General features: G+C 41.5%; 1 protein-coding gene across 5 annotated transcripts; it reads left to right on the forward strand.

Moving 5' to 3' along the window:
* Nucleotides 1–82: 82 nt before the first annotated feature.
* LOC135116496 (mitotic checkpoint protein BUB3-like) lies at nt 83–12,757 on the forward strand. Of its 5 annotated transcripts, none has more exons than XM_064033996.1 (9): nt 83–189; nt 2,177–2,228; nt 4,533–4,734; nt 5,551–5,654; nt 5,949–6,066; nt 6,713–6,871; nt 7,198–7,343; nt 7,436–7,575; nt 8,281–12,757. In XM_064033996.1, the coding sequence occupies exons 2-9, from the start codon at nt 2,224–2,226 to the stop codon at nt 8,394–8,396; spliced, it is 990 nt and encodes a 329-aa protein (XP_063890066.1). In that variant the 5' UTR covers nt 83–189; nt 2,177–2,223; the 3' UTR covers nt 8,397–12,757. The 5 variants fall into 5 exon arrangements, with proteins under 5 accessions (XP_063890066.1, XP_063890069.1, XP_063890068.1 ...); XM_064033998.1 differs by having other exon boundaries at nt 87–189; nt 2,145–2,228; XM_064033997.1 differs by lacking the exon at nt 83–189 and adding an exon at nt 1,868–2,007.
* Nucleotides 12,758–15,119: the final 2,362 nt, after the last annotated feature.

Here is a 15,119-nt window from a genome sequence, read left to right on the forward strand (position 1 = left end):
CCAGAGGAAAGTGAAAACAGTCATATATAAGTCCAGAGGAAAGCGAGCAGAGGGGGGGGGAGGGATAGGGGATTACGGGACACAGGGAGGGAGACGGCGGGCCAGGCCGACGAGTGGTAGAGTAGAGGGCGCTTTAGCAGTTTTGAATACACGGTGCAGTGGTATTGTGTCTCCCGGGACGTTCTCCAGGTGGGTGTCTCATGCTGTGTGTGGCGTGCTGAGGCTGAGACATGAGTGTGTGCCTCCTTGATGTGCTAAGGGAGAGTGTGTGACGAGTGAGTGAGGCTGGGAGAGGGAATAGGGGATCGAGGAAGACGAGTAGCGGGCGTCCCTTGTATATCACCGGTGTGGATATTTGTATGGGTCTTATGTAGGTTTTGTATCCATGTACTTAGAATACTAGACAGGGGCTGTATTTCGTAACCCATCTCACCAAGGGAAGTGTGAGACTGGGAAAGAGAGAAGAGGGTTGAGTAAGACATGTAGCGCCACCCTCACTGGCCAGTGTGTAGGAATTGTATCCATTTACTGGGGATTCTCGACAGGGGCTGGACACTCGTGGAAAATTAGGGTCCCGGGCTGGCTGGGCCCGCGGCGTGCCAGTATGAGTTGCCAGTTATGCATTTCTGTTGCAGTGTTATCTGCTAACTTTGTACTGGGGTCTTGTATGGGGTAGGAGGGGTTCCACTCATACCACTCTTTTAGATAGGGTGGAATCAAAAGGATTTTGTCTCATCAACTCTCCTCTATTTGACTGTCTTCATCTGCTCTCACTGCCAATGTTGTATCTTGCTTTCTTTTACTGCAATTTTCATGCTAACTGCTCTTCTGATCTTGCTAACTGCATGCCTCCTTCTACTCCTGCAGCCTTGCTGCAAAGACTACTTTTTTCTCATTCCTATTCTATCCACCTCTCTGATGCAAGGGTCAACCAGTATTCTTAATCATTCATCCCTTTCTGATAAACTCTGGAACTCTGCTTGCTTCTGTGTTTCCTCCTTCCAATGACCTGCACGTTATCAGGAGGGAGGTTTCAAGAGACTTATCATTCATTCTTTGATTTTTTTGTATTTGGCATCCCTTTGGGAACTGGCACTCAAGTGGGCCTTTTGTTTTCCACATTATTTTTGGGTTTTATTATAGTTTAAGCCATTACACACTACGTGGTAATAACCTACCACATTTTGTTCTCACTATTCACATCATTTCTAATGATTACACTACTTGTCGGAAATTAATAATAACGCCACAATAGGCCTGGGAATGCACAGCGCTCTCAACTTTTTCTAAGTCCACAGGTAAACATAAATGGTGTATTGTTGCCTGAACTTCAGTTGTTAGGTTAGGTTAGGTTAGGTTAGGGTTTTATTATAGTTTAAGCCATTGCACACTATGTGGTAATAACCTACCTCATTTTGTTCTTCTCACTATTCACATCATTTCTAATGATTACACTACTTGTCGGAAATTAATAATAACGCCGTGGGCCGTGGGTAGAGATTGGGGACTTTGGCTTAAACTATAAATTTACCTATTTTTGTTGCCCTTGACCAGTGGCCTTGGTCTTCTTACATTAAAAAAAAAAAAAATGCTATTATATTGTTTGGTAGTTGCACATGGTTGTAGTCATCAGTTTTTTATTGTTTTTATTTGTTTTGTTTATGGGGTCATAACACACTTTCCAGCCCTTGGGGGGTGTGCCAGCCATTGTGAGGTTCCCTTCTTGGGAGCACAGCCAGGTAATTCTTGTCACTTACAAGAATACAGCAGTCATGCTAGCCATTCCACTGCTATTTTCATATGTATTAGGTGTAAGGTAAGAGAGCAGGTTTGTTTTAGCATTTTATACACTCACCTGGTTTAGGTATTCACCCAGGTGGCTATCCTGTCACTCTGGCCAACCAAGCAAGTATGGGAAATTGCCTGTGAAATACCAGGCCAGCTCAAGTACAGGTGCACCAGTCCACTGGAAGTAGTGTTAGTTGTCTGGCACACTGAAGGATGGAGGTATGTGCCTTGTGCTGAACCAGTGCAAATAAACAGGGTGTGTTAATGTTTTGTGAGTAGAATGATACATTTTGGTGAGGTGTGTGTGTGAAAGGTGAAGGAGAAATGTACCTAAATCTAAGCTTGAAATTTCTCAGTGATTGCCGGAGGGTCCATTGCCATTTTTCAGGCTGTGGCCAGGTTTCCTTGAGCAACTGCTGATAAAATTATTCCAGGATGACGTGAGTACTGCTTGCCGTGCCCAAGGTTCTGGATCATCTCTGTGTGTGACATTTTATCAAGTAGCGGTGAAGCATGCCGGGTACCCCACACTCCATTGTTTTCTTTAGATAGGCAACAGCTCCTCTCAATGTGGTAATATATATATATATATATATATATATATATATATATATATATATATATATATATATATATATATATATATATATATATATATATATATATATATATATATATATATATATATATATATATATATATATATATATATATATATATATATATATATATATATATATATATATATATATATATATATATATATATATATATATATATATATATATACACACATATGGTATCGTCATTTTAGTCAACTTCATTGTCATCATTTGATTGTATCATATTTTTTTATTTATATTTCTACTTACATTGATCTGTTTTTAAGGTTGTAAGATGCTTGCAGGTGAAACATCCTTCTAACTTCTGCACATTTCCTTCTTTATAGCATAAGAGAGTGTATTGTGAAGCGGTGCATACATTGCTCACAGTGTCTTCGTCAAATATGTACAATTTGAACTTTGCCTCATATTTCTATCAAGTGTTAGTGTGTGCAGCACAATTGTGTGTTGTCTCAGCTTCACAACTATAAGCTTTATTGTACTGTACTTCTTTGGATTTACTGTTTATTATTTTTTCTCACAAGTGGGCCAGTTATCCTTAAACACCACCGATCAGATGACTAACCAAAATTTTACTACCAAATATTAAACAACCAGGTTTATCAATGCCTTTTATATTGTGGATGTGGCAAACTGTACCATGTAGCATATCTTAGCAATATTCATCTGCTCAGTATTCCTGGAAACTTGTATTGAGAAAGGCCTCCCTCAGCACCATGTGGTTTCTCAGCAGAGGCCATGATGAATGTTAATTTATTTACATTGTTAGTGAATCAGTATCCCATTATGGCTCAAAGTTATCTTTTCTACGACACCCTTTTGTTTTCAGTGGAGGGTGTTTTATTAAATTATTCATCATGGACTGTTTAGAAGACTTCCCCCTTTCTCTCAATGTGATGGTGTTTCCTGAGTGTCTCTCCTATACAGATGGTGTGCTGCACAACAATCCTCTGCTCCTTCACCTCCGTTAGAGCTTTTATATAGGATGTATATATAACCTGGCTGAGGAATATATGACACCAGCACACACACACACACACACACACACACACACACACACACACACACACACACACACACACACACACACACACACACACACACACACACACACACACACACCAAACATCTCAATGATCACATGTCTCAGTTATCCCTCAGTCTTGGAACAAATTTTGGTTGTATGCTGTGTATATATATTCTTCACCAGTATTACCACATGGCAATGACTCACTCTCTGTCTTGCATGCCTCAACCTGTGCTTTCAGACTCCTATGACCAATGTACATATGATGGCTGGGGAAGGTGGCTGTGTGCTGCTGAGGGTCTGGCTTGGGTTGGGGCACACAGGATGGATGGGCTGCCTGATGTCCCACAGCCAAGAATGAAGTAGTTGTCCCACCTTGCCGGTTCATTGGTTCATCTTGGTCTGATTTTGTTAGATGGCAACATCAGCAGTCCCCTGTCATTGTGTTGGTCATTATTCAGTATCTGCTGCTCCCTAACAGCTTCTGGTGCAACCCAAGTTTAGATGATAGGCTCCATTAATGCATGTGTGTACATACTGGTAATGATATTTCTTGTCAATGTGTCACATAGCAAAGAATGCAGTGATGAAACTTTGTCACATTTTTCCACCAAGTAGTATTATTGAAACATGTCAGAATTTTAAAGCTAGAAATGATAACTCCATTTTTAACCTGATCTTTGTTAGCCATTGCTGGTTTTCAAAGATGAACCTTCAGATGACAAGAGGTCTGAGGGAATACCTTGGCACTCATATATATATTTTTTCTATTTATTTATTTATTTTTTTTTAGTCTCCCTTTCCTGATGAACATTCTTCAGTGTTCATGTGTACAGTCCACTCTCACCTGGTGCTCATAGTCATGTACTGGTCTCTCTCTCTCTCTCTCTCTCTCTCTCTCTCTCTCTCTCTCTCTCTCTCTCTCTCTCTCTCTCTCTCTCTCTCTCTCTCTCTCTCTCTCTCTCTCTCTCTCTCTCTCTCTCTCTCTCTCTCTCTCTCTCTCTCTCTCTCTCTCTCCAGATGAACCTTTCCCGGTGTTCACATGTTCAGCCCACACTCACCCTCTGGTCATAATACTACTTGTCACGTTCCAGGAAGATGAGTGAATCACGCATGGAGTTTCGGCTCAAGAACACTCCAAATGACTGCATACAGAGCGTCAAGTTTGGCCCATCCTCATCACAGTTCCTTCTGGTGGCATCATGGGACAAGAGTGTGCGACTCTTTGATGTGGTGAACAACAACATGCGGCTCCAGTACCAGCACTCGGGGCCAGTGTTGGACTGCTGCTTTCAGGTGAGTAGGGCTCAGCATTGCCAGATGGGTAGAAGGCAACTGGGAGAGAACTTTACTTGTAGCTGTTGAGTTAGAGGTGTTGGGGATCTTGTGCAAAAGATTAACTCATTTCATCAGAAGACCCCCCACCACCAAAAGAAAAAATAAATAAATAAATAAAAAAAATAAAATAAAAATAAAAAAAATAAATAAAATAAAAATAAATAAATAAAATGAAATAAATAAATAAATAAATAAATGTATCTATTAAGCAGAAAAGTACCTGTGGTCAGTAAAGTCATCTGTTTTCAGTAATGAGTCTGGGATGGTATGGTGAATTATTCTAGAACAAACTAAGCATAAACTTTAAGAATGCACCATACATATTTAACCCTTTCCCTGCAACATACAACAGTTCATGACACGAAGTAAGATGTATGAAATCTTAACAAGCATCTACAAGAAAGAAAAGGTAATTAGAATAATAGGTTTTGGAGTTTCTAGCCAGTATAGTGTTTGGAAGTGGCTGCAGAACAAGAAGAAATGTCTCAGATTGATCAGTGATTAAGGAAAAGTGTACCAAACAGCAGTCAAAGGGTGTTCTTGTAGTGAGAAAAAACTGCCAAAACAAATCCAGCATAAATATTGAGAATGCACCCAATTAGATACCCAAACGAGTGTTCTTAGGGTGAGGAGGAACTGCCACATTGTATTTTACATGGAGAGTCTGTGATGGACACTAGGAAAATAAAGAGCAGTGGTTGGCTTGTGTAGGCAGTAGTAAAGTTGTATAGATCCTTGCTTCTGAATGACATAACACTGCCATTGGTCCCCCAGGATGCTGTCCATGCTTACAGTGGGGGTCTAGATGGCCAGCTCAAGACCTTTGACCTCAACACCAACACAGAGTCAGTGGTTGGGTCACACGAGGCTCCTATAAGGTGGGTGAAGTGCCTGTGTTCATTGAATGGTTTGTATTAAGCTTGAAGTAGGATTAGAGTCCAGTGTTCTTGCATTAGAATGATAATGATAATAAAATAATAAATGAAATATGGTTTGCCGTTGAGAATGAGTATGATTTTTCCCATTCAGTTTGTGTAGAATAATGATAGAAAAGAATAAGAAAGGTTCATACCATCCTTAGAGATTCAGTATTGTATTAAATTAGGTAATGTGTGGGTGACAGGGACCAAGTAAGAGCTCACTGTTTTTAAATGATGATGTATTTGGAGCAGATGTGTAGAGTTCTGTCCTGAAGTGAACACGATCATCACTGGCTCCTGGGACTCCAACATCAAGCTGTGGGATCCTCGAGGACCACGTGAGGCCGGCACCTTCCAGCAGCCAAACAAGGTGTGTGGTGGGGAGGCAGGGAAGGCAGTCACAAATTGGTGTGGTGTAGTATATCAGGTTGAGATTGTGTCACAGTAACAAGAATGGAGGGTCTTTTTCAGTATAGTTGAGCCAGTATTTTAAGAGACTTTTATTCATTAAAATAACAATAATTTTATAGAGTATAATATAATATATTTTATCCTTTATCATTATCCTTGTTATGGTTGATTATTAATTCACACTGCTTAACAAAAGGAGACTGAAACTTTTAAATCTACATTCCTTTGAGGGGTGTAGTATAAGAAGGAACCTGATAGAGGTCTCTCAGTGGTCTAGGGGATGACATGAGCAAAATTCTCGGGATCAGCAATCAGAATAGAACAAGAAATAATGGGTTCAAATAAAAAAAAAATAGCTTTTAAAAAAGGGCGAGGAAGGAATTGGTTCACAAGTAGATTGGTACATGAATGCAACAGGCTCAATAATCAGATTGTTAGTGCTGAGTCATTAGGGAGCTTTAAAGTAAGATTAGAAAAATTTATAGATGGGGATGATTTGAAACATATCTATTTAGGTAGGTATGTTTCATACAAGGACTGCCACATGTAGGTCTGACGGCTTCTTGCACCAACCCTTATTTTTGTGTTCTCATGGCTCTCCTCAGGTGTACACAATGGACCTGAGTGGAGAGAAGTTGGTGGTGGGAACGTCCAACCGCAAGGTGATGGTGTGGGACCTTCGGAACATGGGCTTTGCACAGCAGCGGAGAGAGTCCTCCTTGAAGTACCAGACTCGCTGCATCCAGTGCTTCCCCAACAAGCAGGTGCGGTGCCTTGGGACTCAAATCTTGGTCAATTTCCACTTGTTTGTGACGACAGTATACTTGGACAGCTGTATGTGTGTTTAAGTTTCACTGCTATGAAGTTGTACCCTTTGTGTCTATCACTTCTCCAGATTATGTCGTACAGTAACTAAACTGTTTATTTGCATTTATTGTTTGTGAAAACTGTGGTCAGTGGTTTCTCCCCACAGACACTGAATTGAAAGCTTATACTATTGTTTTTTAAGATTGTAACTGCTTGACTTAGTTTCCTGTTCCATGATTACAGTAATGATTGTATTACACAAAGAATTGGTCGTCCTCCGCAGGGCTATGTGGTGTCCAGCATTGAAGGCCGTGTGGCGGTGGAATACCTCGACCCAAGCCCTGAGGTCCAGAAAAAGAAATATGCCTTCAAGTGTCACAGGCTGAAAGAAGATGGTATTGAAAAGATATTCCCTGTTAATGCAATTAGGTAAGTCAAAAAACTTCATTGCATTTCTTATATTGTATTACTTCACTGCTTCTCAGGTAGTCATAATTGCACTCTTTACTTTCACACTCCAGTTTTCACAATGGATACAACACCTTCGCCACGGGAGGTTCAGATGGCTACGTCAACATCTGGGATGGATTTAACAAGAAGAGATTGTGTCAGTTCCATCGTTACCCGACATCCATCTCCTCTCTCTGCTTCAGTAATGATGGTAAGATTGATTTACTTTGCACTTCAACTCTTTGTACTTGTTCTTCTACTTCTCCTTTTGCCATTTCCCTAGAGTGAGGGGTTGGTGTCATATATAGGTCTCCTCTGGTTGTTTCTGTCCCATGCATCTTCTCAGTGACTCCCATCCTTTGTAGTTCTAACATAATTCCATCCCTCCATCTCACTCTCTGTCTTCCTCTTGATCTTCCCTCAACCCATTTTCTCCAGAACCTTAATTGGTTCCTGGTCTTCTCTTCTTACCACATGATCAAACCATCTCATTTTTTATCTTATCTCCTTAAAACTGATGAGATGTAGATGTATGAATGTACAGTCAGTGAAAATGCATGGCTTTGCTTCACTAGATGAGGTGATGACAAAATAGCACATCTCTGATCTCTCACTCTCCAGGAAACATTGCACTTGAACTCTTCTCAGTGCTACATGCCCTGTGATTACTGGGATGAAGGTGTTGCATGAATATACAGGTAGTGAGAATGTAGTATGCCTTTGATTGACTACGTGAGTTGATGACATAAAATTTGACATCTCCAATCTCTCTTTAGGAAACATTGGAGTTTTACTGTTCTCAACTATTACTGGGATGAAGGTGTTGCATAAATATATAGGCAGTAAGAATGCAGTATGCTTTTGATTCTCTAGAGGTGACAACTTCAAATTTGACATCTCCAATCTCTCTCTTCAGGAAACATCCTTGCCATTGCTTGCTCCTACATGTATGAGCAGGAGCAGATTGACCCCATGCCTGAGGACTGCATCTTCATCCGCCGGGTAACAGACCAAGAGACGAAACCCAAGTAAAGTGTGTTCAGGTCAGGTATCTAAGTCGTCCAGCCCAGAATGGTCCCCTCACCTCTTTGCTTCCTTGGGCACTCTCAGTAACACGGGTCCAATGTGTGTCTATAGGATGGTGGGACACGGCACTGTTGGTTGTTTCAGCCACTAACAGTAAGGGTCTTTATTGTTGTATGCCAGCTGTAGAATGACCTAAGTTTGGAGTAGGAATAGAGTTTATCTTTGGTTTGCCATCGATAATAATGGTCGTAGTACTAATTTTTTTTCCCCCATTCTGTAGGATATCGTGTAGACTGTAGAGTAATGGTTAAAAAGAAGCCAATGCACTGTGTTTCCAAGAGACTTGCATGCTGTCAAAAAGGAATTGCTTGGTTAACTAAATCTGTAAGGTGGCGTAGATGCTTCTGTTAGCCGACGTGAAGTAGTGATCCAGAAGGCGACAGTGGAACCATATATCTCCAAACTCAGCTGTGATCTATTCATGGTACACATTTGCAGGGACTCCACTCTGGCCCATTAGTAACTGCACAGGTTAAAATGTAATGGTCCTGAACAAAACTACACTGGTATTAGTAAGGCAGATCTGATACAAAATTCATTCTGCAGCATTTACAATTGCAGAGAGTCTGTTTTGATCCACTAATAACTACAAAAATAAAAAAAAAGTAATGAGTTTAAAGATACACTGGACTTAATATATTGGAACATTTACAACTATTTATATACATTATAAGGCCTGTGGATATAGTCAACTCCCTTCATTAACATATATTACTTCCATGGTTCCAATTGTTGGCAGGGGACCGCAGGAAAGTAATTATTGAATGGAGAGAGAGAGAGAGAGAGAGAGAGAGAGAGAGAGAGAGAGAGAGAGAGAGAGAGAGAGAGAGAGAGAGAGAGAGAGAGAGAGAGAGCACCTCTCCACTAAACACAAAGAAAAAGGAATTGTTGTATAGCACTAGTTGGGTAGCCAGTGAACACTATATAAGAGACAGAGAAAGAGAGAGTGCTGGTTCTCCCACTAAACAGAGAAAAAAAGGGACCATGGGAGACCAGCCTGGCTTGACCTAGACTTGTGTTCCTCTTGCCATGTCTGTACTGTTTGCACTGCCACTGAAGACTTTACTGTGGAGGACTCAGACCAGTTTCTTTGTTGAGGTCTGACTTTATCCTTAAGTTACTTGGATATAAAAGAACAGACTGGTTAAGGGAACCAAACTGTCATGTAAACATTTTAGCTCAGTTTGAGTAATGTGGTGAGGGACTGGGTGAGGATTAGGATGAGGATGCTGTGAGGTACCTAAGTGTGTGTGTAGTCAGCAATAGACAGTAAACCATCCATGATCTCAGGACCTGGGGATTCTGGTTCACTTGGATAGCAGCAGTCGCACCAGAGCAGAGTGTGGGTGATCAGCACAATGCCATACCAACCTTGAGGCATCATTTGGCTGAATGGATGTGTTCTGTGTGAGAGTTGGGTGTCATTTTGTGGTGCAGTGCCATCTCCTATTATGTTTATCTTTTTAAAGACCAGTGAATAGGATGTGTTTCTGCCATGAAGGGCAGTAATTTAGTAATTGTTCTTTTTTTTATATAATTGATGCATCTTTATTTTGTGTAGAGAAATCCATTTGAACTTACAGCACATTTTAATACACTTTTTCCTTACCTGTGTGTTTTTAGTCCATCTTTTTGTATTGAGCTAAGCTAAGCTGATCTCTTTGGTGAGGTGTTGATGTGTTGCAGAGCTGGACAAACTGTATTGCTTTAAGTCTTGTTTATGATACATTTTTATTAGTGTTAATTCCACCAGTTTTTGTGCACAAATGTACTTCCCATTGAGGTTTGTAATTTTAGTGAGAAATACTGTTTCACTTCAGTGGTTGAGGGCAAGTCATTGTGATGCTGTAAGGTTGAGGAGCCTTTCCTTGGAAGCATTTCTAAACTGAATATCAAAAGACAACAATAATGGATCAGAGGACTAATGGGCTTAAAAGTGGTGGCTTTACCTTACTTGGGGATTTCAGACATAGCAAAAGTACTGCCAGTGTGAGGGAACATTCTGTGTCTCTCATCAGTCTAGCCTAAGTCATCAAGCTATACTTAAATACTTATGTATACAATATGTCTTATTTATTTTTCTTTTGTTATTCTGGCATAAAATTTGAAAATTATTTTCATATGTGTAATATATATTTTTCATTGACTATATATGAACATATGCAGGTTTTCTCAAATAAACAGTTTAAATGTTATTGGTGGATGCATGGTCATTGTACAAATTGATGGAAACATGATCTTTTCACGTCCTGCAAGACTGGAGTTGTGACAAGTCTCCTGAACCTCTTGAGAGAACTCATCAGAAATGGCTGCAGTGTGGTGTGATCAGGTGGCAGTGACTCGTGGTGTGGCAGACTGATGTTGGTGTGGTGGCTTGCACTGCAGCTGTGGCTGAAGCTGGTGTCTGGACAAGCAGCTGTGCGGGTGTCATTTTTGCCCCACAGTTTGTGTGGTGTGTCCAATGTCACCTCTTGCCAGCAAAGCAAATCTAGCTGTGGCTTTTTATAGTGACAGGAAATGACTCAGTGCCTCCTGGACCCATGCTGTGTACCTTAACCCACATGTTGTGGAGGAATGTTGGTCAGTATTCCTTGTGGAAGGGTATTTTATTTCCCAGATTGTAAACTACTATCAAGAGGAGAGCTCAGTGTGAATGGTCACTAACATAAGTGGCTTGCAGGTAGTCAGTGTGTCTTGTTCTTGACATTTGTCAGTCAGACCTGGTAAGGAGTGGGGTACAGTATTGCATTTTAGCAAACCCAGACTGTTCATTCTGTGCAGGGGTGCAGCACAAACCTCATCCAAAGAGGCATGAGGTCTGTCTGGCCTCCACTTTCACAAAACTCACGTGAGCATGAAATGAAGTCTTATGAATGAAAGCAATAAACAACAATATGGATCAATGAATTGGCATTTTGACACTACTGTACTTGTGAATGATCCTGTTTCATAGCACTGGCTTTCTGTATAAGATTCATGTCAGTGTGGTGTTGGATCCCCAAGTGCCACACTACAGGGAGATTATATCAGGAATTATCTTTAGACCAGCCAAGAAGTTGTTGTTTCCCAGCAAGGATGTTGTTGCTCTGGGCCTGAGGCAACAGCTGGGGGTGGTGGTGCACCAAACAAAAAACTTTTTGCACTGGGCTGAGGCAACAGCTGGGAGTGGTGGTGCACCAAACAAAACACTTGTTGCACTGGCCTGAGGCAACAGCTGGGAGTGGTGGTGCACCAAACAAAACACTTTTTGCACTGGGCTGAGGCAACAGCTGGGAGTGGTGGTGCACCAAACAAAACTCTTGGGGTGGGGAATCGTCAGCTGTGGAAGGTAATGGTTATACTGCCTGCATGAGGCTAGATGTGTGCTTTCTATTTATTGCTTTAATGGGAAATTTTCTGTAGTGAATCAGTATTGAACATATTGGTAGATGTAGGGAAGCATATGTCTTCAAATGTGAGTGCAGGTAAGTGCAACCATTATCAGGCCCCATCTAGCAGCGGCCCTCCAAAGTTGCACCTATTGTCTTTGAGAACTGTGCTTCCGTGCCAACACTATGCCTAGTCAAACTTTCCCATCTCTGTCCATCAACAGCCACCTTTCCTTCCTGCCGTCCTTGAGAATTGTGCTTCCGTGCTTACACCATGCCTAGTTAAACTTTTCTGTCTGCTGTTGACATCCACTGTTCTCTTGGTGGAGGTGTGCTTACTCTCAACTTGTCCCAAGGAAGGGTGACCGTCTCATTCCTCAGTGTTTTCACCTGTAGATTTGACTTCTGCCTCTGTACATCTTGAAATTCTCCTCATGAGGAAGACTTGCAAGTATTTATTGACTTATTCTTCTCTGGTTGTCTGTATGGACTCAGGACACTTTACAAACAACTACAGGATAACCCAAAAGTTTGGACACGGAAAATATATCTTTAGTTATCTTTATTCAGTATCTGCCTACATGATCACTTCTCACATCCACTCAATAGTATCAAGTTAATTTGTTCTTTTGGAAAACTTATTCAGTCTAATAACAATGTGTCCAGAGTTTTGGGTCACCCTGTACTTTGCAATAGGTTGCTGGTCAGTGGTCACCCTCTCTTAGGGCGGCGCTTCTCACTGTCTGACGTGGCGGGCCGGGAGGCGCCCTCCACTCGCTCCATCCCGGTGCCCCGTGCTGTGCCTCTATTACTCCTTGCACAGGCACAGCATGTCAGATAGGTTCATGAAACAGTCTTTACTGTACTAATATCCAACCATTATAATACTGATACTGAATTATACAAAAACAATAGAATAAATACGCATAATCAAGAGTTCATAGAATTTTCTTTTGTTCCTCGTGAAAACTGCAACACTCTCCATGTATCTTGTTTGTCTCTGATGTCTTGTACTCCTTTGGTATTTCCCTCAAAGAAAGATGGCCTTCACCTTTCCTTGCCCCAGCACTCCGTTACTCACTTCTGCTTCCGTTACCTCTCCCCTTTGCTTATCCAGTTTGTCAGCGGCCTGTCCCCCTCACTTCCAGTCAAGTAAGCCTAAGCAAACACATCCTTGTTGATTTGTGCGAGACCTAACCACCTCAGTGCGCTTTCTTTTTCTTCCATCACCTTTCTCCTGTTCCTTCTCCTTCCTGAAAGCACTATTTGGGAGAGGTAGTGAAGGAAGAGGAGAAAGGAAGTTGTAAGTTGAAAGGTGTACTTCCACTGGTAGCTCTGTCATTTGTCCCCTTTTTTTTTTCTTTTTTTTTTTATAGGAAGGACACTGGCCAAGGGCAACAAAAATTCAGTAAAAAAAAAAAAAAACCCCACTGAAATGCCAGTCCCATGAAAGGGTCAAAGCAGTAGTCAAAAATTGATGAATAAGCGTCTTGAAACCTCCCTCTTGAAGGAATTCAAGTCATAGGAAGATGGAAATACAGAAGCAGGCAGGGAGTTCCAGAGTTTACCAAAGAAAGGGATGAATGATTGAGAATACTGGTTAACTCTTGCATTAGAGAGGTAGACAGAATATGAATGAGAGAAAGAAGAAAGTCTTGTGCAGCGAGGCCGCGGGAGGAGAGGCATGCAGTTAGCAAGATCAGAAGAGCAGTTAGCATGAAAATGGCGGTAGAACACAGCAGAGATGCAACATTGTGGCGATGAGAAAGAGGCTGAAGACAGTCAGTTAGAGGAGAGGAGTTGATGAGACGAAAGGCTTTTGATTCCACCCTGTCTAGAAGAGCGGTATGAGTGGAACCCCCCCGGGATATGTGAAGCATACTCCATACATGGACGGATAGGGCCCCTGTACAGAGTTAGCAGCTCGGGGGGGATGAGAAAAACTGGCGGAGTCGCCTCAGAATGCCCAACTTCATAGAAGCTGTTTTAGCTAGAGTTGAGATGTGAAGTTCCTAGTTTAGATTATAAGAGAAGGACAGACCGAGGATGTTCGGTATAGAAGAGGGGGGCAGTTGAGTGTCAATGAAGAAGAGGGGATAGTTGTCTGGAAGATTGTGTTGAGTTGATAGTTGATAGATGGAGGAATTGAATCTTTGAGGCATCGAACAATACCAAGTTTGTTCTGCCCCCAATCAGAAATTTTAGAGAGATCAAAAGTCATGCGTTCTGTAGCTTCCCTGCATGAGCTGTTTACTTCCTGATGGGTTGGACGTTTATGAAAAGACGTGAAAAGTGCAGGGTGGTATCATCAGCATAGGAGTGGATAGGACAAGAAGTTTGGTCTAGAAGATCATTGACGAATAACAGGAAGAGAGTGGGTGACAGGACAGAACCCTGAGGAACACCACTGTTAATAGATTTATGGGAAGAGTGATCATCTACCACAACAGCAATAGAACGGTCAGAAAAGAAACTTGAAATTAATTTACAGAGAGAAGGAGAGAAGATTACCAGTAGAGGGGCTTTGACGGAACCCATAGTACTGGCGATCAGATAGAAGGTTGTGAAGTGATAGATGTTTAACAATCTTCCTGTTGAGGATAGATTAAAAACTTTAGATAAGCAGAAAATTAAAGCAATAGGACAGTTGTTAGAACGGTCAACCTTTTTAAGAACAGGCTGAATGTAGGCAAACTTCCAGAAAGATAGAAAGGTAGATGTTGACAAAGTTGAAAGAATCTCACTAGGCAAGGTGCTAGCACAGAGGCGCAGTTTCGGAGAACAATAAGAGGGACCCCTTCAAATCCATAAGCCTTCCGAGGGTTTAGGCCAGCGAGGGCATGGAAAACATCATTGCGAAGAATTTTAATAGGTAGCATGAAGTAGTCAGAGGGTAAAGGAGAGGGAGGAACAAGTCCTGAATTGTCTAAGGTAGAGTTTTTAGCAAATGTCTGAGCGAAGAGTTCCGCTTGAGAGATAGATGTGGTAGCAGTGGTGCCATCTGGTTGAAATAAAGGAGGGAAAGAAGAAAAAGCAAAATTATTGGAGATGTTTTTGGCTAGATGCCAGAAGTCACAAGGGGAGTTAGATCTTGAAAGAAAGATATCTATGTATGAATGTATGCACGACTGTATATAGATTTTAGAAGATGAAAAGATAAGCGAAAGTAAGAAAAGAGAGAAGACATTTTTTCCTGGCCACGAGGAATTCGTTAAGTCATGTGTGGCCAGGGGAGAGTTGTCCAGAGTCGTCATCAGGTCTGGCCAGGATAGATTTGGCCAGGATAGGTGTGGTTGTTGTC

This window comes from Scylla paramamosain, chromosome 31, assembly GCF_035594125.1.
Source record: "Scylla paramamosain isolate STU-SP2022 chromosome 31, ASM3559412v1, whole genome shotgun sequence".
In the NCBI taxonomy this organism is placed as follows: Eukaryota; Metazoa; Arthropoda; class Malacostraca; order Decapoda; family Portunidae; genus Scylla; species Scylla paramamosain.